This window comes from Culex quinquefasciatus, chromosome 3 (assembly GCF_015732765.1).
Source record: "Culex quinquefasciatus strain JHB chromosome 3, VPISU_Cqui_1.0_pri_paternal, whole genome shotgun sequence".
In the NCBI taxonomy this organism is placed as follows: domain Eukaryota; kingdom Metazoa; phylum Arthropoda; class Insecta; order Diptera; family Culicidae; genus Culex; species Culex quinquefasciatus.
The window spans coordinates 36,919,525-36,943,743 of NC_051863.1; the positions used below are offsets into that span (position 1 = coordinate 36,919,525).

A 24,219-nucleotide genomic window follows, 5' to 3' on the forward strand; every position below is an offset into this window, starting at 1 on the left:
AAATTCCCTAAAAAAAACTGCTTTTTTGTTTTTTTTTTCTACAGTTTGTCCGTTCTATTCATGATCTACAACCCTGAATGCAATAAATTGCATGCTATATTGCATACAAGTTTGGTTTTATTTACTTTGCATTTTGTCGTCACTTCTTTTCTTTCTATACACAGATCAGCTGGTTTGTTCAGTTTAATGTTCTTGATAAACAAGTGCCCAAATAGCTTCTTCAGTGCATAATTGTTGTACGAGACTTAAATATGTGTTTTATCAGATGTGTGCGCTTGTTTACTATGAATTTCTGCCGAGTTGTACGTATAGTTATTGCGACCACATTCAGGGAAACAGAGTTGATTTAATTCCATCGAAACTACTATGCAGTGGCAATTCCAAGGTCTTGTGAAATACTAAATCCGCTGGTAATTCTATGATTCAGAAACTAAACATTACTAAACCGACCTCTCTTCTCGTTCCTTTAGTAAAAATTTCGTCTTCACTATGGTGCTCTCACCGGATTCGCAGCTACTTCTAATTCTCTATCTAGTATGGATTTGTCGCCGCCAACGGATTCCGCGCTACGCGGTAGGACGACCTCGACATAGGCTGGATGACGTCCGGCTTGAGGTATTTCACCGCGAGAACCGGTGCCACTACCTGTTCAGCGTTCACCAACGGCAGTACAGTCATCCCACATATTCGGAACACCCACAAATTCGGAACACTTTTATGATAATTTGTCAATAGCATGCCAAAAGTAGCTTTTGTGTCGAACTTACTGTTTTTAGAACCTTCATTTGTACATTATCTTGCTATTTCACTAGTAAAAGTAGTACTTTTTGAACAAAATACTTCATTCCAAGACTATTTTGTCCAGAGCAGCAAAACACTGCCTCCAAATGGCCTGTTTCATAATTGTGGGATGTTATTGTGCCTCCCACAATTGTGGAACACCTGAATTTAACTGTTATTTTCACAAAAAAAGTTATCAAACCATGTATAAAACATCACTAAGCTTGAGTTTCATTGGTTTCAGTGTGTGGAGTCATTATTTGGTAATAAATATGTACTCCTGGAGGGATCCAAAGTTTGTTTACATTCGTAAGAAAAACGTGTTCCGAATTTGTGGATTTCAAGGGTCAAAGTAATTCTTCAAAATCTTCATATAAAAGTTAAAATTTGCAGATGTTCGATACAGCATTCGAAAGATCGCAAGAAAAGCTTTCAAATGAAGGTAAAAGCGAATTATTAAGTTCAATTATCGATTTGCTATGATTTTTTGAACACTGGCGAATCTGGAAACCGTTCCGAATATGTGGGATGACTGTACACCAAGCGGAACATATCGTACGCGGCTTTGATGAGTTCGTCGAGTGAGATTAGCTTGGTGCGACGGTTCGAGGCTTATCTGAGGGTGAAACACGAGTTGAAGTCGGTGGGCCGTGAGATTGTGGTGTGGACGGAGGCGGCGTTCAGGAAGCGGGACTCGGAGCTGCAACAGATGTTGGAGTTGTGTGAAACGCCTGATTGGTTGGAGACTGGATTGCTTGGAGTTCGGAGATATCGAGTTAAGAGGAGTGTGGAGCTGGAGGAGAGTTTGCTGAAATTGGTTGATCCACTGTACAAGTTAGCCGAGAAAATTGCTGGATTGTTGATTGCAAAGATACCAATTGGACCAAGGAATACTTCTAATGAGTCCTTCAGTTGGCTGGTGGAGCACGTATTCGAAAAGAATTCTTTCAAAACAGACTTTCTTGCGAAATGTTCCGAATTATCTGAGGATACGCTGCGATTCCGAAACTTCTTGGAAACTGCATTGCATCAGCAATTTAAACAAAAAAAAATTGCAGACTTTCAATTATCTTTCATCGAGCAGCTTCCGCACTCGTCATACGTTACGGTTTGCCTTGAAGATCATCACATCACGAGCGTTTCTCGGAAACGAGGGTGGAATTTTCAAAACACCTCAACCATTGCGGATGCGCAAAGCTTTCTGTCCGCGCTAGTTTTCTACACAAACGTGCCAACGGCGCCAACTTTTGAAAAGGTGATTCATCAACGGTGCGGTATCAGTGAAGGCGTTTGCAGCGAATTGAGAAGATTTTTGAGGAGAGGAAACATGCTGAACGAAAAGCAGATGAATGCAATCTTCGAGTTGGATGAATTCGGGAAAAACAAGCCAAGTTGGAGGAGTGATAATTTGCAGTTCACGCTGGAGAGTTTGATGGCGTTGGAGGCAGCTTTGAGTCAATTTTGTGCGTCGAAATCAACAAGACTGATGATTTTGGAGGCTGGTGCAAGTGTCCGGTTGACGTTGGAAAGGATAGCGAGAGTCGCTGAAGAGATGTTGCCTGAAAGTGATTTCATTTTCGTCAGAGATTCAAAATGCAATCAACTGGATAGGTTGCTGTCAATCCTGGAGTGCTTGGAATCAGTTACGGATAAAATGCCAGTAGTTATTGTGCCTTACACTCAGAATGAAAACGTGTTAAGTAGACTTAAGAGTGCTTCTAATCTTTGCCGAGCAGTATTAGTTGTAGATCACAGCCATGTGATAGAAGATAGCGCATTTGACAACCACAAAGACGATTACTCATTTGAAGATGTTTCAAGTGACACCAAAGATAGTTTGTTCTCGAAAAGTATATTTCTTCAGGGGAAGGAGTATTCGGTAACCTCACTGTTGAGCGACAAAAGTTTAAGAACGATTCCCATGGAAGCTGTGATTAACTGGAATACATGTGAGCAAATAATTATGGGATCAAAAAGTTTGTCGAATGTTCAGCTTGATTGCTTCATTGAGCGAGATTTGTTCAGTGAGTTTGGTGAAGTATGGAAGAATGATGAGGATTGCATCACTGTTGTAAGTGGTGAACCTGGTATTGGCAAAAGCGCTTTTCTCGAAAAAATGTCGCAAGACATTAAGCATAAGCAATGTGTCTCGATTTTCCTTAACTGTCGAACAAAAAGTTTTTTATTCAGTCAAAAATGTGATATTTTTGAGGTTTTAATAAAACTGTTAAACGTAGGAAAAGCGAATCACTTTCAAAAGTTTTTGCTTCAAATGCTCGTGCAAGAAAAACGAATTCATCTGTTTTTGGACGACTTTGACGAAATTGGTGAATCAGAATCATCCCTGGAATGGATTCAAAATCTTGGCTTCCACTCCGTAGTAATCACTGTGCGACCAAACTTTGAGGCTTTTTTGAAGGCAAATCTAAATAATTTTAAATTGTGCTATCTAAAGCCATTTAATAAAACCGATCAACTAATTTTCTTACAATTAAGTTGGAAAAACAAAGATGAAAATCAACTCAAAGATTTGATTCAAAACTTTCAAACGTTGTTCGAAGCGAATTTCCTAAAAATACCGCAGAATCTCAAAATCGCTGCAGCTCTACACGAAGAAGCAAATTTCACATTTAAAACAGAAAATGTCGCAAAAACTGTAGAAACCTTCATCGACAAAAGATTCAGTCTGTGCAGCGATCGCTGCTTCAACCTCGACAGCCGAGCTCACGAGCTTGCGTTGAACGCTTTGAGAAGCGGTTTTGAGCAGGACCATGCCGAGCTTGCTTTTGCACTGGAATGTGACGACCTGGAAGTGGATCAGGAAATGGTTAAAAAAATATATCACTTTGGTTTGTTGCGGGTTGCGGACGGTAAAGTGACTTTTGTAGATTCTTCTTTTCGGGAGTGGTTTGTGGTGAAGTTTTTGCTTACGCATCACGTGGAGCAAAAGTACTTTAATCGACTTATGGAGAATGGTTTGAATGAATTCGATAGCAGTCGATTTGTGGCATTCTTAGACCATCAAATTGCTAGTATTGACAGTGGACAAGAGCTCTTGGGTCAGGTCGAAGTCTTGGAGTGCTCAAAAGGTTTAGTATTACATCCAAATCACAAGCTAAGTGAAATCAAAGTCAAGCAATTTTATAATTTCTTTAAGTTTTGGTGTAGTGAAGAGCAACTAAAAGACTGTATTTATTCTAGCATTATTAACCAAAAGTTTAATCTTTTTGAGGCTATCTATGACAGTTTACCGATTAATTCGTACAATAATATTAGGTTTAAATTTTGCACTTGTGATACTAATTCAAACTTTCTTGACTTGTCATCAATAACCGAAGATAAAATTGTTAAATTATTGAAAATTTTAAGCTGTAAACATCCAAAAGATCAAATCAAACAAATATTTACCAACTTCACAACTGACGAACCAGATTTCGTTACAGCCGCACTCAAACGAGGATTCAAGCGAGTCATAGAACAACTTTTCAGCATCAACCAAGGCATAACTTGCCAAGAAGACGTTGATCTTCTGCAAGACTACATCGAGCAACGCTGGAGGGAGTACCTTAACCTGGCGATAGCCGATAATCGGATCGAAATTTTAGAATTGGTTTTAAGTTGTATTGCCAAAAAGTACCACCAAAGAGTGATCAAAGCGTTTTTGATTAACCAGCTGTGCCTGCACGCGTTTGCTGAAGTTTGTAAAAGTGTGGACGAATCGGCGCTGGAGATTGTTGAGCTGGTTGTACAATTCGCCGAAGATAATCTTAGTGATTTTGATTTGAGTTCAATGGTTAACAGAATATTTCATGGTAGCAGTTTGAGGGAGTTAGTGGATAAAATTACGTGCGAGAAGTTACGATGTTGTTTTGAAAAACTTTTTTGAATATTTTCGTTTTTATAACACGTGTAATTAATAAATACTTAAAAAGGAAAAAAAATCATGTATTTTCGACGCCGTCGTGCTAACTTGTCGTACGTGCATTTTGGGCCAAATTGAGTTAAGAACGCCATTTTGCGTGGCTCATAATGTCTCACCTTTTGACTTTCACAGATCCCCAAAATTCGATTTCAATCCTGAGATAATCCATAAAAACCGAAAAAAACTCCGTGCATTGTTGTCACTTTTCATATGACAGAAGTTTCAATCTTGTTATGCTATTTGACACAGCCTAAAAATTGATGTAGGGTGCGACAATTGGTCAAAGGGATTTCAGGTCAGAACGCGTTTGACACAGGTACGAGCTCGACTACCGTGAACGTTTTTAATTATAATTCGAGACTCCAGTAACTAAATTCAACCAAAACGTGCTTGTTATTGTTTACATTGCATGCTCTCAGTTTTGTTTATTCAAGGTCAAACATTAAAACGCGTTTTTCTCGGAAGGTCAAAAAGCGACGTACGGCAAGAAAGCACGACGACGTCGTTTTGATGACACACCCTTTGTTTAACACCATGATCACAACGACACCCGCGATCGCAGCTGTCGCTTACCTATAGAGCTTTATGACGTTTCGCATACACTCAAAAAACTCCACACGTTGATGCTACGTGAAAAATCACGTAACCTCGATTTTACCCTCACTAGGCCCGTTTTACGTGACGCACGTAAAAATAATGTGAATGTGTTCTGGCAAAAAAATATGTTCACTTTGAAGTTACGTGGAACCCCTTATAGTATTTTTCCACTAGGTTTATTCATGTAGCTTTTATGTGTTTTGAAATGTAACTTCAACACTCAGCCAAAACATCTTTTAAAATACATATGGCACACCATATAACACCCTCAGAAATCTTCTGTTTTTGAATTCATAAGATTGCCTTATAAGCATGATTGCATAAGAGTAGAATTCATAAGGTTAATTTATGATTATCATTGACTTTGTTTATGTGAAAAAGTCATAAGAAAACCATATAACATTCAAAATGGAAATAGCGAAGACGAAGAGCAAAGGGACAATGTCCACCAGCAAATGAAAAAATGTGAGTATATTAAAAATAATTGATTTTTTGGTGAAGTATTCCGTTTTCTAACAATTATTTTTTCACAGATTGTTTTATCGAACCCCTGGGAGCCGGAGGTCTGGATTCGAACTTGCTGACGACGGGGAGCGCAGAGTTTTGGCATCGTACGTCATCTGGAGCGTAGCGGAGCACGACAACCGGAATGTGTTTGAACAACAAGCTGGTGCGGTGGAAGTTGCGACGCTCCGGAAAAGTCACGGTTTGTAACTTGGTCACCGGCCTCGTCAGAGACATCCACTAGGAACTCCCGGAGATAGATCTCGGCATGAGTTCTACAGAGTGCATCCGGCGTGGCCGCAAAGAACGATTGAAGGTAACGTTGATTTGTGAGGTTTTTGTCTAATTTGGCTAGATTCGATATTAATTAACTTTTTCTAAACAGGAAAACGAACAACGATTTGACCAAAAGCAGGCGGCCAACTCAAGTCCATAAAGTTCGGGAAATATGTCGCCGGCAGTGGAGATGGTGATCACGTCGGGTTCTTCGAGGAAACAATCGAGGAGGAAACCTTGGAGAAGTACGAGGAGTTCCTGTCGGAAAAGGTGGGCACGCTGGACAGCAAAAGACGCGCCGTCGCGGACAGCGACGACGACTTTAACGAAGACTACCTTGAAGAGGCGACAAACGACTTCCAACCCGGTGCATATGTAAGTTTTAGGGTTTAAAGTAGATTTTTTAGAAAAAATAGTAATCATTTCAACCCTTTTGATCCAGGATCATGATCAATTTGGAGAAAAGCAGTATGATATCGACGAGCAGCGAGCCATTTATGAAGGAAACATACTCGAGATCACCGTCGTATGTCTGCAACGCGGCCTCTTTCTGGCGCAGTACTGTTCGCTGTACCTGGCGGTCCGTCATCAAGAGCGCGACCACGGCATCACGATGCAAGAGCTGGGAGAAACGCTCCGGTACGATCGCGCGGGAGCGAAAGTATCAGTGCCGCTTCTGCAACCGTCTGTGTGGACGAAACAGCCCTCGAGAAGCACATTAATGATCCATCATTGTAAGCAGATCCACGAACACGAGCGTTTTAACTGTGACTAGTACCCGATCTACCCGCGCGAAATATACCTCAAGATTCCATACAGTCTCCACTCGGACGAACTCCCCCCCCCCCCCAGAGATCAGGTTCACGCTTGCGACTTCGTCCCGAAACGGTTCGGCCATCGTGAGACACTCCACACCCAGCGGTCGCTGCATACCGACACGACCCCGACCAGCAATGTGACTCTTTGAATCTAATTTGTCACAAATTGCATTATTTTTTGTAAATTAACAGAAATAAACCTTCAAATTTTAGTCAAATGAATACAGTAACAATTTAAAGAGAGAGAAAATAATATTCATAAGTTTTCCATATAAGAACAAAAACCTGCTAGCTTCACAAAATTTGAATTTTATAAGGTTTTCTTATGAACGTAACACAAATGTTACATTAAATTCATAAGGTCTGCTTATGGAAAAATTATCCATTCAGTACTTCTATGAAATCTATATGGTTAATGTATGGAAAATTTTTATATGGTATCCTTATGGCCGGTAAAAGGTATTTTGGCTGAGTGAACGAGACTCGAGTGCGCTATTCTGTGAAATTTCTACGTGATTATTTTAGTATGAAAATTGATAGCGAACGGCAAAGGTCTGCAGCTGGAGTTGTTCTCGCCAAATTTATTTTAAAATGGAACAGACGGTAAGTTAAATTAAGTTTGATAAATTTTTAATAATTACAGCTATTTTTTCCTTTTTTGCAGAATCTGACCTCTGGAAGTAATCATCTTCATTCCCAGCGGCCACAGGAATTCTGGCCCGTTCCAACCTTAGCGGCCGGTGGTGCCGTGGTGCTCAATGCCACCGAAAATTGCATGGACAAGACCAACGGGTTTAGCTGAGTGTTCTCCGGAGGATTTCGAGTCTAGATTGCACAACTCGTTCTTGAGCATCCAGCTGGTGGTCAGATTGTCTAGGCCGGATGCGTTGCGAACGTCGTCCTGGCCTTGAAACGGGTTCCCGTGTGCATGCAGGCCGGCAGAATCGGCTAACTAAACCACTGGTAAAATGGTCTCATCGGTGTTTCCGAAAAAATCTAATCTTTATAATGTTTGTAAATTATTGAAAAATATACCAAGTTTGTGCAAATTGAACTGAAATCATTTTTATTTCTATTCGAAAAAATAAAATAAAGTGAGGCAAAACTGAAATCTACACGGAGAAAAAAGCGTTCCGAAAATCGTGAACAAATGTGCATGTTTTTGCGTAAAATATTTGTTCATGTAATCGTGAACTCGTGCACGATTGTATGAACAAAAAACTACGTTTTCATGAACAGAAATGATAAAAATCATGAACTAAAGTTCTCGATTGTAAAGTAGCGTTACGTTACGTTTTTAAACATAATAATCTTATTATTGTGCAGGTTGTACAGCCATTTAAATATGGGGTTCTCTAAAAAAAATAAAGGCAAATCCCTAAGCCACCGTCACAATGAGTAGCGGCTTCTTACCAAAATTATTAGTTAAAAACTGCATTTTGCCCACTACGGCTGTTCGATATGCTTAAAACTTTCAACACACAATCCAGAAAACTTAACATTTTTTATTAGCTCCAAATCATTTTTTTTCACATTTAAAAAGAGTTCTTTAAATCGTGAACACATTCCCACGTTGTTCCCTGAAATCATGAACAGTGTTCATGATTTCGATTACAAGCTAAGCGTTATGCTGCTGGCGTTACGATTTTTCGTGAACACCTGTTCACGATTTGCTTTTCGTTCATGGAAATTGTTCATGGTACGTTTTCGTACCGTGGAATATCACCTTGTTCCAGATTTCGTGGCACATTGTTCACGATTTTCGGAACGCTTTTTTCTCCGTGTACTACTACAAAAACCATATAACGTTTACTAAAACAAACACGTAGAAATCGTCAATTGATTCATTTAGCTTTTACGTGTGAAACACGTAAAATCGATGTGAACTGATCTGGCCAAATAAATTCCGTTTCTACTAGAGTCATCTTGTAGAAGTTACGTGAAAACTTTAGTGGAAAAATACCACATAGCTTTTCACGTAACATCAACGTGAATGTTTTTTTGAGTGTACGTACACTAGCGCACCATCTGATGTTGCTGGCCGGACAAAATTTAATGGCCTATCTACAATCACTTAGCTTAGAATAGTTAAGTAAAGTAAAACTTAGAAAATGTACACAACTTACGGCCGTCATCCACAATCAACTTAGAAAATTTGCTGGGCTGATATACGTTGCTATGCAGTTGTTTGTTTACCTTTGATATGGAAACGTCAACTTACCGTAGATTTTGAAATTTTCCAAACCATACGTCAAGTTTCTAATTTTATTCCTTTTCATTGTAGAAGATCAGATTCATTTCCATTGATTCAAACTCCTAAGCTAAGTGAAATTTTCTAAGTTAAGTGATTGTAGATAGGCCATAACCTCAATCTTTTTCGTGTACGTACACGCAAAACATGCGCACGTAGAAACCTCTATAGAGTTATCTACGTGCGCATGTATTGCGTGTACGTATACGAAAAAGATTGAGGTTAAATTTTGTACCCGCCAGCAAAACAAATGGGGTGCTAGTGTGCGTGAGCTCGGGCTTAGATAACTCTATTCGAAAAAAAAACTTCGGCCAGTGACGCCCATGTGGCAAATTTTGTTATTGTTTACATTTGCGAAGCTGCTAATCGAGTCAACTGCAGGAGCGCCGGCTCAAGTGGAATCATCTTGCGCAATGACTCATTCTTGGTTTAGATAATTTTTGGGCGACGGTCGTATTGGCTGTATTTCAAAGGAATTTGGTTTCAATTCGGAGTGAGTTGTACAGCTTTTGTTTCTCAAGCTTAAACTTATTGTAATTATACTTGCAGGTGCTCACCATGCCGGCGAAGGAAAGATCCGAAAGGGGTGAAAATAAAACCGACGGATCGGATTTCGAGCTGTACACAAAGCTGGAGTGCATCCGGGCGGTGCGTGACAGAACCGACGTTGAGGAGTACACCGTTGGCAAAGAGTTGGCGGCGAGGTTCGGAGCGCTGGATGATGTGGTTCTCAACGTGACGTTGCGGGGTACCCGGGAGTTAACGTACGCTTTGCAAGCGAAGCAGACGCTCGAGGGTGATCCGTCCAAGCCGGACAAGGTGATTTCCTCGCAGGATCTTTGGCGGGAGTGTGGGAACAAGAACTACTACGTGGCCAAATATTTTGCGTCATATCTTAAAATCAAGCAGCACACCCGTCCCGAACAGCTGAAGGAGATGATAATTTGGACTACTCAAAGTATAGCCGATACAGCGTTAACCAACTTTGAGCCTTACGTTACTGATGGGCAGGATGATATTCTGAAACCGGTACTTGGAAGTGACGTTCGGCGATGGAAGTTTGATTCGTCAAAAATGGACCACCCGGATTACGGTGATCTTAAGCAGCTTCTTCTGGACGAAGTTCATCCGCTCAAAGCTGTGGTAGACAAATTTATCTCGGTGATGTTCAAGAAAGAAACGTGGGATTCAAACAAAGGCGCGAGAAACTACTATCGCATCATGGCTCAGGAGGTGATCGATTGCGATATGAAGGTCTTCCAGGATCGCTTCATCAGAGGAGATTGTAGCTTGGACTCCAACACTCAGCTATTTCGCCGAATATTCGAACGAGCCATGGCGCTGAAAATCCCAAAGTTTTCAATGGACCTGCTGAACAGTGAAAATTATAAGCGATACTTTATCCTGCAAATAGACGATCAGTTTCAAAAAGGGAACGGCCAGTACGCGTGGAAAGTTGAAAGTTCTGCGAGTCAAGCCGACTTGGAAGACTTTATCGCGCGCTTCGTGTTCTACGTGAATGTCCCGAAGGTTGCCGATTTTAGAAACAAACTTACACAAAAGCTCGGTGCAAACCGATTCAAGGAGCTTTGCGGCTTGGTGCAGCAGTGCACAGTCGAACAGATGGCTAGTAAGGCGGAAATCGATGCGATATTTGAGCTACTCGTGCTGCGAAGCAAGACGAACTTGAAAAAGGATCCCGGATTGGAATTTGAGGGAGACGACGGCGGTCTACGGAGTGTTCTGAAAGACAACAATCGTATATTCATTGAAGCGGTCCAGGACATCGATTGCAGCGTGAATCGAGTGTTTATGACGGAGGAGTTTGCTAACGCAATGCAGCCATGTCTCGCGTTTCGATATCGAAACTTTGAAAGGTGTAAGAACGAAATAATAGCCGTAACGAAACACGCAAAAGTCTGCGAGCATGGTCTTAGAAGTGTTGTTGTCAGCGGAATTGACGTACCATCGGTAGAAGGTTTGATGAAAGAGCTGGAACTATTCAACGGAAAAGTCATCTGTTTAGGTGAAAAAGTGCCAAGTCAGCACGTGGATGATCTAAACAGAATGAGTTTGATTCACCACAAGGACGAATTTGATGTCGATAAGCTGACTTTGGACTGTAAAAATTTCATCAGTTCTAAGGAAATCAACGTCTTTGGAAATATTGCAACTGTTGGAGAGCTTTTCTCGGATGATTTGATAAGAAAGGAAAATTACCAACTTGTAATGAAACTGTATCGTCAGCCGGCGAGTGAATGTTTCAATCTTGGCAGAAACAAGCTCACTTTGGATCCATATTTCGACTCCAGATTGAAGGAACTGAACAATTATCTCGATTCTCCAATCGTTCTGTCCGACCAAGCCGGAATGGGAAAAACGACGGAAATGTTCTACATCGCTGACAACATCAGAAATCAACGGCAGGACTGTTTGGCGGTTTATTTAGACTGTAAAATTGCGGTAACACATTTTCGCAAGATTGATTCCCCTGAGGCTAGGGAAAAGCTGATCCAAGTGGTGTGTAAGATGATTCAAGCTGATACGGATGAATACCAGATATTAATGGTACGGGAAATGTTTGGTTCAGGGAGGGTTTTCCTGTTGTTGGATGGGTACGATGAAGTTAGTGACGAAAGCCAAAAGTGTTTGGAGGAAATGATCGCTGCTTGTTCCGCTGCAAATTTACGAGGGCTGTGCATCGCAACCAGACCTCACTGCCTGGAACGGATTAAGCTGAAGTTGGGTCAGGCAAAAGAAATTCGAATTTATAGTCTGAACCCGTTCACTAAGGAAGAACAGTTGGAGTATTTGATGAAAACCTGGAATATTAGAGGCATTCCATTCGAGAAGCGTACTTTGGTTGAAAAAAATGCAACTAAATTGATACACACTTTTCAAACCGTTTTCAAACATGAAGCACTGCTTGGAATCCCGCTTCAAATGAAGATGATTTCCACTGTTTATGCTGAAGAAATAAAATCGGACTCGTTTGAGCTGCCAAAGAGTTTTCAAATGGGAAGCATCTTGGAGAAATTCGTTCAGCGAAGGTTAGATCTGGTTGTAGAAAAGATTAAAACCGATGGAAAGGCACAGGAATATGCATCCCAGCTAATGCGAAAGGAGTTTCCTGCTGATCACGTAAAGATGGCGTTGAGCGTCTACTGGGGATCAACCGAGCACGTTAGGGATCTTTTCGAGAAAAATGAAACGTACGGCTTGGTCAGACTGAATCCGTCTGAGGCCTTCTGTCACGAAACCTACTTAAGCTACTTCCTTGCCTTGCACTTCACAACGCATCGCACTGAACCTGACGAATTTAAGCAGTACATGAAGCGCTATCTATGCCTAAATCGAGTCGACGTTGCGACCAAATTTATGGATTTTCACCTCGGAAAACTGATGCATAATCCTGACGCAATTCAACTCCTCAAAGATAAAACAAACGAGTTCAGTCACTACCTGGCCAAAAGCTGCACAGAAACGGAACGGTTCACCCTGATTCGTAGCAGCATGAACGCAACGTCGTTCTCGGTGTTCGACCTTCTGCACGCTAGCCTCACCGAGTCGGATCGGCGCAAGTTACGGTTCCGGTTCGGTGGCGAAGTCAACGAAACCGAAAACCGTCACCTGATCAACCTTAAACGGTTGGGCGGAAATCAAACGCTCCAGTTGTTGAGAGTTTTGCGACGGAAACATGGCACCAGCTTCGTGGGCGATATCCTAACCAACTTTTTGGACGACGAAGAGGACTTTATCGCCGTTGCCTGTCGTAAGCCGTTTCTGGAGGTGTTCCGGTGGTTGTTCGAGCGTGTTCCGGAGCTCGTCGTGGAAGAGCGGGATGCGCTGCTGGAGTACCTTCGCAAACGGGTTCCGGGATACCTCGAGGTGCTGATTCAGCACAACAATGCAGCGCTGCTGGAAGAGATCATCGTATGGGTGCAATCTAATTGGTCGAGGGAGGTCCTAGTGACATGGGTGGAGAACTACGAGCTTCTGTGGGTGTTTGCATCGAACGTTGGCCGAAAATGTGTAAATAAGGAGTTGCATGTAGATAGTAGAACCAGTATGGTGAAAATCATTTACGATTTCTGTAGATGGATTTACGGTGATAACGTACTACTTCCGGAGCCATGCCTTAGTGCAATAGCAGATATCGAACAAGAAGGCATTACAAATGCATTTATTCAGCATTTCAAGTGCTGCCAGTGAAATATATATACATAGAAAATAAAACAAACATATCCATTGACAAAAAAACATCCTATTATTTTTTTATGCTGAAGAAAAAAAACACTAAAATATTCCACTAATTTTTTGGAGCAAATAAAAGGGAAATGGTTTACTTTTCGAAATTACTTCTTCTTCACACGGCTCTCAACGTCACCCTAATTCACGGATTCGAAAATATAAACGCCTTAGCAATTTGTATATTTTTTTATGTCGCTTTAACTTCGTTCCCTAATCCAAAAAAAGCTACTTTACATCATTGTCCATTAGGGTGTTTCATCCGAACAAAAAAGTTCTCAGAATCAGCCAAACCGAGGTTCCCCTAGTAGAGGATACCCATAGGGACTCTCATGCCAAATACCAGCCCATTTGGTTGAGAACTGGCCTGTCCCCAGGGGTTCAAAGTTTACATATAAATTACTATGGGATTTTTGTGCTTTTCGTTCAATCGTTCCTACAGGTCTGGGGACAACATGGATTCACTCGGAATAAAGACAGGTGTGTAGGGGATGGTCCAAGGAACAAATTCCAGAAGGAATTAGGGTTGTCCATTCTGTCCCCAAGGTGCGCATTGGATCGACGTCCGGTGTCTCCAGAATCAACGATTCACCCTTCAAATGTACGCATTGTCCTTAGTATGCTATGACAGCTAGCTGAAAATTACGACACCCCATGTCAGACGGTGAACACGTGAAGAAGCATCGATTGCATTATTATTACAAAATCATCATGTTACGTTATTTGGAATAGTTCAAATTGTTACAGGAACATCAAAAATTATAATTTTATTACTTTAAAGTATGTTTCTGAGCCAAAACTTGAGTGGATGCTCTGCCACGTGTTCACCGTCTGACATGGGGCGTCGTAATTTTCAGCTAGCCGTCATAGCATACTAAGGACAATGCGTACATTTGATGGGTGAATCGTTGATTCTGGAGACACCGGACGTCGATCCAATGCGCACCTTGGGGACAGAATGGACAACCCTAATTCCTTCTGGAATTTGTTCCTTGGACCATCCCCTACACACCTGTCTTTATTCCGAGTGAATCCATGTTGTCCCCAGACCTGTAGGAACGATTGAACGAAAAGCACAAAAATCCCATAGTAATTTCCATGTAAACTTTGAACCCCTGGGGACAGGCCAATTCTCAACCAAATGGGCTGGTATTTGGCATGAGAGTCCCTATGGGTATCCTCTACTAGGGGATCCTCGGTTCGCCTGATTCTGAGAACTTTTTTGTTTGGATGAAACACCCTATTGTCCATACAAGTCTCCATACAATGGACAGTGGTCCAGATCGCAAAATTAAGTGGAAAATGGATTTTCTGGAAAATTGTGATGTTTTGGAGCTTTGGTGTTTTCAGAAGAGTTGTTGCGAATGAAAAGGGACAACTTTAAGTTTGATTGAAAAATAGGGTGGTTCACGATTTGGGTGATTTTGAAAATCTAACATTGCAGAATTATTTTTGGGATTCACCAAGCAACACCATAATTTTATCTTGCAATCAGCACCTTCTACGACCAAATTCTGGGGAGCCTTCAAAAATCAGTTTTTGATCGTAGCAATTCAGGGTAAAGATTTAGATAAAAATGATGTTTTGGGCACTTTAAGAGCCCAATTACAGCCATTTTAAAGTAAAAAAGACGCAATTTTAAAACTTGAACATCAGGCTTATCGCAGGCCAAATTTAATATTTTGTTATGTTTAAGGTGACTAAAATTGTAGTTTATGCAACAGGTTGCAAAAATAAGATTTTTTCAGCACGAGTCGTACAATTGGGTACTAAAGCCCTGTGTCAATTTTTATGTACAACGGTAAAAACACGATTAAAAACCATTTCTGATCATTTTTTTCATTTTAACTCAAAAAAATTTGATTAGACAACATTTTTTCGATGGATCAACTATGGTCCCCTTGGAACGAGCTGTCAAGTAGGAGCTTTTCTGTCAAGAAGGACCGCGAGGTTAATTTTTCAAAATTGATTTAAAAATCCATTTTAAACTCTTTGTGGTCGTACAAAGGGTCATTGTACTCAGAAAAATAAGCTTTATCGCTGTAAACAAAAATATCAGCAATCTAAGCTTCATTTTAGGACCCAATTGTCTGGAGAATCGACTCTCATTTTCGGTTTTTAAAAATTGTGATGTTTAGAGCACTTTTGAAAAAAAAAACGGTTTCAGTAAATGATTTTTGTATTTTTTATGTGAGTTGCTCCATTTTGCATTTTCGTGAGTCTTTTTGAGTCTTAGGCTATTTTCACACAAAAATTGAACGAAAAAAATCGTGATTTTGATTTTGAAACTTAAAAGTAAAAAAATCTCTTAAAAGTGGAGTGTTTTTGTTTCAGAAAGCCCGTCAAATTTCCTACAAGTTTGTCTTTGACCACTTTTTGATACGATGCAACGGCTTTGAGATACAGCAATATTTAAATCAAGAAAAACAAAATATTTAAAACACTTACGCCCTTCTCAAATGTCTTTATCGAGTGAAACTGGCTCCATATACACAACAATGGCTTATTTAAGCGTAGGATAACATGTCTACAAAGTGTCATTGAAATCAAAGAGGGTCAAGAAAAAAAGTACCTAAAAATTACTGTTTTGGGATGGAATTGCTCCATGCAGTATCAGGAAAATATATAAGTTTTCTAAATTAAAAAGCTGTCTTTCAATTCGTTCAAAATATCAAAAAGTTGTTATAAGTATTTTTTATAACATGTAGGTATAAATACCATAAAATTGCTTTTAAATTTTTCAGTTGGAGAGAATATGATAGAGAATAATATTGTAAATTGAGTTGAAATGAATATGTTTTTCATAGCAAATATCTATTCCAGAACAAATCTGATTCCTGGTTAAAGCTCCTGAACAAATAGATAGGTATTAAATTTACCTTAAAAACTTCCTTCTTTTTAATTAAATTACCGTTTTTATGCAATCAAAACTCACAGTTTTCAAATATTTGGAGCGAGTTTTTGATATATGTTTGTCTTTTTCGGGCACCTTCCAAATAATATGAAGTAGTTTTTTAATGATTGTTTAATGATTCATCCTAATACATGACTTTGGTTAAAATAATTTTCATAGCTGGTAAAGTTGTTCAGTAGTTTCATATTTAAACCTCTGACGCCCTTGGTAGCTCTAGTGCACTATAATTTTTCAACTTTAAACTGTAATTTCTCGAACATTTTTGAACAAATTAACGTAATTGTTCTTGCACAACCCTCTTTGTGACATTTTATGAAACCAATTTAATTTTCATCCAATTTGCTGCCCCTGATCGCATAAATGTCCCATATGCATTTTCATCGATTTCGAGTTATTGATGCAGTTTAGTTCAAAATCGTGTGCTCTTTCAAAAGAGCCTATAACATCCAGCACTTTGTTCTAGAAATCAAGAGGAAATCCAGTTTTTTCGCGAAAATTTAACACGTAGCCTTATGTTTGGGACAAACTTCAAATGCGTTTTTCTCAGCTTGCTATTTTTGCATATGGGACATTTATGCGAACATGGGCAGTTTGGTCATGGTAAAAAAAACGCAAAAAAAAACTTGTTTTGGAATTCAATTACGATTTTATGGAATACAATTAAACTATTTGAAAAAAAAAGTACCTATTTAACCTTTTTTTCAAAAAGTTAAATTGTATTCCATAAAATCGTAATTTGTGTTGCACAGAAAATAAGTAAGATCTATTCTAAGTTGTGAATGCTTCAGGAATAAATATCATATGAAATAATCCTTGACATGAACTGATACGTTCAATAAGAATAGTAAATTGAATTTAATAAAATAAAATTGAGTTCTTTCTTTTTTTGTAAATTAAAAAAAAACAATACAACAAGCTAAGAAAATGTATGCTTCCGCTTGAATTTCGGGAATTTTGCAAATTTTTCGAAAAACGGGAAATATATTTTTCGAGAAATCAAGGAATTCCCGGAATATTTTTCCGGGACGGAAATTGGACGCTTAAGTATTTCTAGAGTTTTTTTTAAAAGGTCCAATAAATCAAATTTACAGTTTTTGCTTTTTGGGTGTTTTTGAAACCGCTTTGAGTCAGGGATATTGAAAAACAGCCAAAAAGCAAAAACTAAAGATAAGGTTTATTGGACCTTTAAAAAACTCCAGATTTAGTTTAAAAGCAGTATTTTGATCGTTTCAAAACTTGCAATGGAATTATTTCACGAAAAAAAGCCAATATTTTTAATTAGTCTTCAGATGTCAACGAGTCATGCACAACGTGTAATGAGTAAATGCTTAAAATATCGAAAAGAAATCAACTTTAGATTATTTGTAGAGCTACACGGAGAAAACAGAGTTCCCAAAATCGTGAACAAGCGTTCATGAAAATGGGAACCACGAACAAAGTGTTCAAATCCCATGGTACGATTTCCAAAAACGTACCATGAGATTTGAACACTTTGTTTGTGGTTCCCATTTCCATGAACGCTTGTACACGATTTTGGGAACCCTTTTTTCTCCGTGTACTTCGACTGCGTCGTAGCCCCCATCAACAACGCAACGCAAACTGCAGCACCTTCTACGACCAAATTCTGGGGAGCCTTCAAAAATCAGTTTTTGATCGTAGCAATTCAGGGTAAAGATTTAGATAAAAATGATGTTTTGGGCACTTTAAGAGCCCAATTACAGCCATTTTAAAGTAAAAAAGACGCAATTTTAAAGCTTGAACATCAGGCTTATCGCAGGCCAAATTTAATATTTTGTTATGTTTAAGGTGACTAAAATTGTAGTTTATGCAACAGGTTGCAAAAATAAGATTTTTTCAGCACGAGTCGTACAATTGGGTACTAAAGCCCTGTGTCAATTTTTATGTACAACGGTAAAAAACACGATTAAAAACCATTTCTGATCATTTTTTTTTTCATTTTAACTCAAAAAAAAATTTGATTAGACAACATTTTTTCGATGGATCAACTATGGTCCCCTTGGAACGAGCTGTCAAGTAGGAGCTTTTCTGTCAAGAAGGACCGCGAGGTTAATTTTTCAAAATTGATTTAAAAATCCATTTTAAACTCTTTGTGGTCGTACAAAGGGTCATTGTACTCAGAAAAATAAGCTTTATCGCTGTAAACAAAAATATCAGCAATCTAAGCTTCATTTTAGGACCCAATTGTCTGGAGAATCGACTCTCATTTTCGGTTTTTAAAAATTGTGATGTTTAGAGCACTTTTGAAAAAAAAAAAACGGTTTCAGTAAATGATTTTTGTATTTTTTTATGTGAGTTGCTCCATTTTGCATTTTTCGTGAGTCTTTTTGAGTCTTAGGCTATTTTCACACAAAAATTGAACGAAAAAAATCGTGATTTTGATTTTGAAACTTAAAAGTAAAAAAATCTCTTAAAAGTGGAGTGTTTTTGTTTCAGAAAGCCCGTCAAATTTCCTACAAGTTTGTCTTTGACCACTTTTTGATACGATGCAACGGCTTTGAGATACAGCAATATTTAAATCAAGAAAAACAAAAATATTTAAAACACTTACGCCCTTCTCAAATGTCTTTATCGAGTGAAACTGGCTCCATATACACAACAATGGCTTATTTAAGCGTAGGATAACATGTCTACAAAGTGTCATTGAAATCAAAGAGGGTCAAGAAAAAAAGTACCTAAAAATTACTGTTTTGGGATGGAATTGCTCCATGCAGTATCAGGAAAATATATAAGTTTTCTAAATTAAAAAGCTGTCTTTCAATTCGTTCAAAATATCAAAAAGTTGTTATAAGTATTTTTTATAACATGTAGGTATAAATACCATAAAATTGCTTTTAAATTTTTCAGTTGGAGAGAATATGATAGAGAATAATATTGTAAATTGAGTTGAAATGAATATGTTTTTCATAGCAAATATCTATTCCAGAACAAATCTGATTCCTGGTTAAAGCTCCTGAACAAATAGATAGGTATTAAATTTACCTTAAAAACTTCCTTCTTTTTAATTAAATTACCGTTTTTATGCAATCAAAACTCACAGTTTTCAAATATTTGGAGCGAGTTTTTGATATATGTTTGTCTTTTTTCGGGCACCTTCCAAATAATATGAAGTAGTTTTTTTAATGATTGTTTAATGATTCATCCTAATACATGACTTTGGTTAAAATAATTTTCATAGCTGGTAAAGTTGTTCAGTAGTTTCATATTTAAACCTCTGACGCCCTTGGTAGCTCTAGTGCACTATAATTTTTCAACTTTAAACTGTAATTTCTCGAACATTTTTGAACAAATTAACGTAATTGTTCTTGCACAACCCTCTTTGTGACATTTTATGAAACCAATTTAATTTTCATCCAATTTGCTGCCCCTGATCGCATAAATGTCCCATATGCATTTTCATCGATTTCGAGTTATTGATGCAGTTTAGTTCAAAATCGTGTGCTCTTTCAAAAGAGCCTATAACATCCAGCACTTTGTTCTAGAAATCAAGAGGAAATCCAGTTTTTTTCGCGAAAATTTAACACGTAGCCTTATGTTTGGGACAAACTTCAAATGCGTTTTTCTCAGCTTGCTATTTTTGCATATGGGACATTTATGCGAACATGGGCAGTTTGGTCATGGTAAAAAAACGCAAAAAAACTTGTTTTGGAATTCAATTACGATTTTATGGAATACAATTAAACTATTTGAAAAAAAAAGTACCTATTTAACCTTTTTTTCAAAAAGTTAAATTGTATTCCATAAAATCGTAATTTGTGTTGCACAGAAAATAAGTAAGATCTATTCTAAGTTGTGAATGCTTCAGGAATAAATATCATATGAAATAATCCTTGACATGAACTGATACGTTCAATAAGAATAGTAAATTGAATTTAATAAAATAAAATTGAGTTCTTTCTTTTTTTGTAAATTAAAAAAAAACAATACAACAAGCTAAGAAAATGTATGCTTCCGCTTGAATTTCGGGAATTTTGCAAATTTTTCGAAAAACGGGAAATATATTTTTTCGAGAAATCAAGGGAATTCCCGGAATATTTTTCCCGGGACGGAAATTGGACGCTTAAGTATTTCTAGAGTTTTTTTTAAAAGGTCCAATAAATCAAATTTACAGTTTTTGCTTTTTGGGTGTTTTTGAAACCGCTTTGAGTCAGGGATATTGAAAAACAGCCAAAAAGCAAAAACTAAAGATAAGGTTTATTGGACCTTTAAAAACTCAGATTTAGTTTAAAAGCAGTATTTTGATCGTTTCAAAACTTGCAATGGAATTATTTCACGAAAAAAAGCCAATATTTTTAATTAGTCTTCAGATGTCAACGAGTCATGCACAACGTGTAATGAGTAAATGCTTAAAATATCGAAAAGAAATCAACTTTAGATTATTTGTAGAGCTACACGGAGAAAACAGAGTTCCCAAAATCGTGAACAAGCGTTCATGAAAATGGGAACCACGAACAAAGTGTTCAAATCCCATGGTACGATTTCCAAAAACGTACCATGAGATTTGAACACTTTGTTTGTGGTTCCCATTTTCATGAACGCTTGTACACGATTTTGGGAACCCTTTTTTCTCCGTGTACTTCGACTGCGTCGTAGCCCCCATCAACAACGCAACGCAAACTGCTGTTGGAGCTTTCGAAAATCATATCGTATTTATTTAAATGGAATACGAACTGAAACCAAACTTCATTGCTCGCGCTGTTGGTAATCAAAACGCAAAATTTCGTTATTGAAACTTCCGGGTTTCACCCGTGTTCATTTCCAATGGGTGCCAACCATTTTTTTCTTCTTTTTTTAAGGTTTCATTTACATAGTGAAAATGCAGCTACCAACTGAGCGGCTATGAAGAAAGCTTTTCCCAGCTTTTTTTTTATTTCTATCTCTGCAACTTCAAAATATCCATTAAGAGCTCTTGTCCGCACGATACAAAACCGTACAGTCGGGTTTAAAAAATGACACCCCGCTCGTGCTGTGTATGGGTGTAACGTGGCAAAACCGCAGGCACTCTCATAATTTAACCCGTGGTGAGAGCCGGTGTCATGAAAGAGATTTTTTAAACGTGATAAAAGTGAGACGCTTTTTAAAAATTAATAGCAATAGAAAGGATACGCTGGTATGTGGGGTGAGGGTGACGATGACGAGGGAGGGTGGGGGAAAACCACTTTCCACAAAGTAAGAGCACAAGCAGACGACGACGATGGTGAAAAGCCACAAACTTGGTTGGGCCACGAACGAGTGAATGGGTTGGAAAAATGTCACCCACGAGGTGCTGGAATTGTAACATTTCTTTGCCAGCCGCCACCGACTTCCCGGTTGATGTTGCCTTGCTTGAAGTGCTGGCTCTTTACATTACGGCGGGGTGTTGCTCGAGTATAGTCTTGAAGATTGCCATTTGAAGGCTGTTTACCACTATTTACCATGCGAGGAAGTGCAAAATATGATCATAAAGTAGTTTACAAGAGCGTTTCGTTGATATAGAAAACTGGCTCTCGTTGAGTTGCTTTTCAGGTAGTTATTTTCAATTTTATGCAATGTCATTAAACAACATTTTTAGCCTGGCCACAACAAATTTGTGGCATTTGTTTTAATGATAACTCAAGAAATCTAGTCTAGTTTTTGCTTCCCCATAAAATCGATTGAACGGGCCGGATTCCACCGGCAGTAAAGTTATGAAAAGAGTTACAAAGTCATGCACAAACCGGCCCAAATCCCGCTCCGAAAATCCCCCGCAGAACTTATTCAATATGTTTCAATTAAATGTGAAACATTGGACATTTATTAAACATTCTTATTGCAAAACTTTTTTACTCTTCTTCATTCTCTTGGCCCACGTTCAGGCTTCTTTTCGTGTTCAGTTCGTATCGCCAAGCTGTTTTATGTATAATACAAAAAAAATACTTCCTCTACCCAACCAGTTGCCTTCCGGCCAGCAGTGCGATTTTCCACCCACATCACGAAGAGCACCTTTAGGCCTGCCCCAAAAAGGAAAGTTTGTTTCACACCTAACCCACATCCAGTGTGGTGGCCAATGTCGGCACCCGTTTCCTTAAATCATCAGCTCACGTTCAGGATCGTCACCGTCAAACGTGTGCACTGGTTTACTGACTCTCAAGGTAAAAAGTGTTTACAAATTAGTTTTTGAAAAAAACATGAGTTTGCAAAAATTGCATAATCAATTTATAAAAATGCCCGTAAAACATTTTTGATGAAATTTTTAACTGCACGGAGAAAAAAGAGTTCCTAAAATCGGGAACAAGCGTTCATGAAAATGGGAACCACGGACAAAGACACTTTGTTCGAGGTTCCCATTTTCATGAACACTTGTTCTCGATTTTGGAAATTCTTTTTTCTCCGTGTGGATAGTGCTGTTTCAGGCTGGGAGGGAAAACTCCTCGATAATCTTAGGGCTGACAGCTGGGGAGAAAACTTTAACTGATCCCACCAGATTATGGCGAGGTCAGCTGAGAGCTTTTGTGGATTGTATTTGGCTTATTGCGCTGAAACGCGCGCTGTTGGAGGGGATTATATCGATGGGCCATAATGGTCAAAATGTGACCAATTTTTTTGATTGATTTTCAGTTGAAATTGTTATGGACTCCGGCACACTGAGGAGTCCTCACATCACGTTTTTTTTAAGTATTGGATAAATTTTCTTTTATAAAGAAAAATGAAAAAAAAACAAATTCAAATGTCTGAAAAAATGCCTAGCAGTTTTTTTTTTTCAAATTATAAATGGATGCAAATTTTCAAAAATGAATTCATATTAAATTATCAATTCTGAGCCAATTTTGAGCTTCGTAGGTCAAGAGACAGTATGGCAAAACGATGCTCAAAATTAAAAGCTCTGGGTATGGATTAAATAAACGGTTACATACATGTAAATCGTCAAAATTATCGGAGGTTTGTATTGGCACACAATCCATTTTTTTATTTATTTTTTTGGGCATTGAAAAATATTTTTTTGCAATTCCGTCGTGAAACTACTTACGTTTCCTGTCATTCTTGAACGACGAAATAGCCTACTTTTCTGTACCAAAAATAACAGAATCGAATAGCAACACTTTTCAAAATAAATGCTGTAAAGTTCTACTTTTCAGCACTCAAATGGGTGCTGAAAAGTTGAACTTTTCAGCACTTATTTCGAAAAGTAACACTTTTAAACATTTTTTTGATTTGAACGATTTATTGACAAAATACATGAAAATTTGACATAAAATTTCACTCAGTGTGTGTTTTTTGGAATTGCTAAAAATTTTGTATGGAACTCGTTGCAAAACTTGATTTTTTCAGCACTCTTCGCATTTATCCAACTCGGTGAACCTCGTTGGATAAATGTACGACTCGTGCTGAAAAAATCCTCTTTTTGCAACTTGTTGCATAAACTACTATTTTGCAATCCCGCCGTAAAACTGTCAACTTTTCCTGTCCTTCTGGAGAATCGAAACGGCCTACTTTAACTACCAAAAATAACAGATTTGATACCAGTGCTGAAAAGTCCTACTAATCAGCGCTAAAATGGGTGCTGAAAAATTGAACTTTTCAACACTTGTATCGAAAAGTAATATTTTTCATATTGTTTTGTTATGAACCGTAAATTTACTTAACATATGAATGTTTGACATAAAATTCCATTCAAGAAGCGTTTTTCGGAATTGCAAAAAATGTTGTAAGCAACTCGGTAAACCTCGTTGGATAAATTTACAACTCGTGCTGAAAAAAATTTACGCAACTCGTTGCATAAACTACTATTTTATCTATTAATAAAACTTAATGGTTGACAATTTAAAACATACAATCATTTTTTTGACCTAATTTTATTGTAAATTTTAATTCGCAATCAAAAAGTACTTTAAATGTAGCACAGATGTCTGTGGTTTTATGCATTTTGAGGTGA

General features: G+C 38.3%; 3 protein-coding genes across 7 annotated transcripts; all 3 read left to right on the forward strand.

Moving 5' to 3' along the window:
- The first annotated feature begins 185 nt into the window (after positions 1-185).
- On the forward strand, positions 186-4,847 carry LOC119770299. Of its 5 annotated transcripts, none has more exons than XM_038264922.1 (3): positions 186-302; positions 471-668; positions 1,315-4,847. In XM_038264922.1, exons 2-3 carry the CDS (start codon positions 490-492, stop codon positions 4,664-4,666), a joined length of 3,531 nt encoding a protein of 1,176 aa, XP_038120850.1. In that variant the 5' UTR covers positions 186-302; positions 471-489; the 3' UTR covers positions 4,667-4,847. The 5 variants fall into 5 exon arrangements, with proteins under 5 accessions (XP_038120850.1, XP_038120847.1, XP_038120849.1 ...); XM_038264919.1 differs by having other exon boundaries at positions 192-410; XM_038264921.1 differs by having other exon boundaries at positions 192-406.
- Positions 4,848-6,074: 1,227 nt separating this feature from the next.
- Positions 6,075-6,917, forward strand: LOC119769919. Its single transcript, XM_038263762.1, has 3 exons — positions 6,075-6,119; positions 6,189-6,454; positions 6,522-6,917. Exons 2-3 carry the CDS (start codon positions 6,252-6,254, stop codon positions 6,799-6,801), a joined length of 483 nt encoding a protein of 160 aa, XP_038119690.1. The 5' UTR covers positions 6,075-6,119; positions 6,189-6,251; the 3' UTR covers positions 6,802-6,917.
- A 2,583-nt stretch (positions 6,918-9,500) lies between these two features.
- LOC6039781 lies at positions 9,501-13,408 on the forward strand. The gene is made up of 2 exons (XM_038264251.1): positions 9,501-9,641; positions 9,698-13,408. The coding sequence occupies exon 2, from the start codon at positions 9,707-9,709 to the stop codon at positions 13,358-13,360; it is 3,654 nt and encodes a 1,217-aa protein (XP_038120179.1). The 5' UTR covers positions 9,501-9,641; positions 9,698-9,706; the 3' UTR covers positions 13,361-13,408.
- Positions 13,409-24,219: the final 10,811 nt, after the last annotated feature.

Coding starts and splice junctions, on each gene's coding strand:
- LOC6039781 (XM_038264251.1), top strand. CDS start 9,707: ATGCCGGCGAAGGAAAGATCCGAAAGGGGTGAAAATAAAACCGACGGA.
- LOC119770299 (XM_038264922.1), top strand. CDS start 490: ATGGTGCTCTCACCGGATTCGCAGCTACTTCTAATTCTCTATCTAGTA. Junction 669..1,314: donor TTCAGCGTTCACCAACGGCA/GTACAGTCATCC, acceptor TGTGGGATGACT/GTACACCAAGCGGAACATAT.
- LOC119769919 (XM_038263762.1), top strand. CDS start 6,252: ATGTCGCCGGCAGTGGAGATGGTGATCACGTCGGGTTCTTCGAGGAAA. Junction 6,455..6,521: donor ACTTCCAACCCGGTGCATAT/GTAAGTTTTAGG, acceptor CTTTTGATCCAG/GATCATGATCAATTTGGAGA.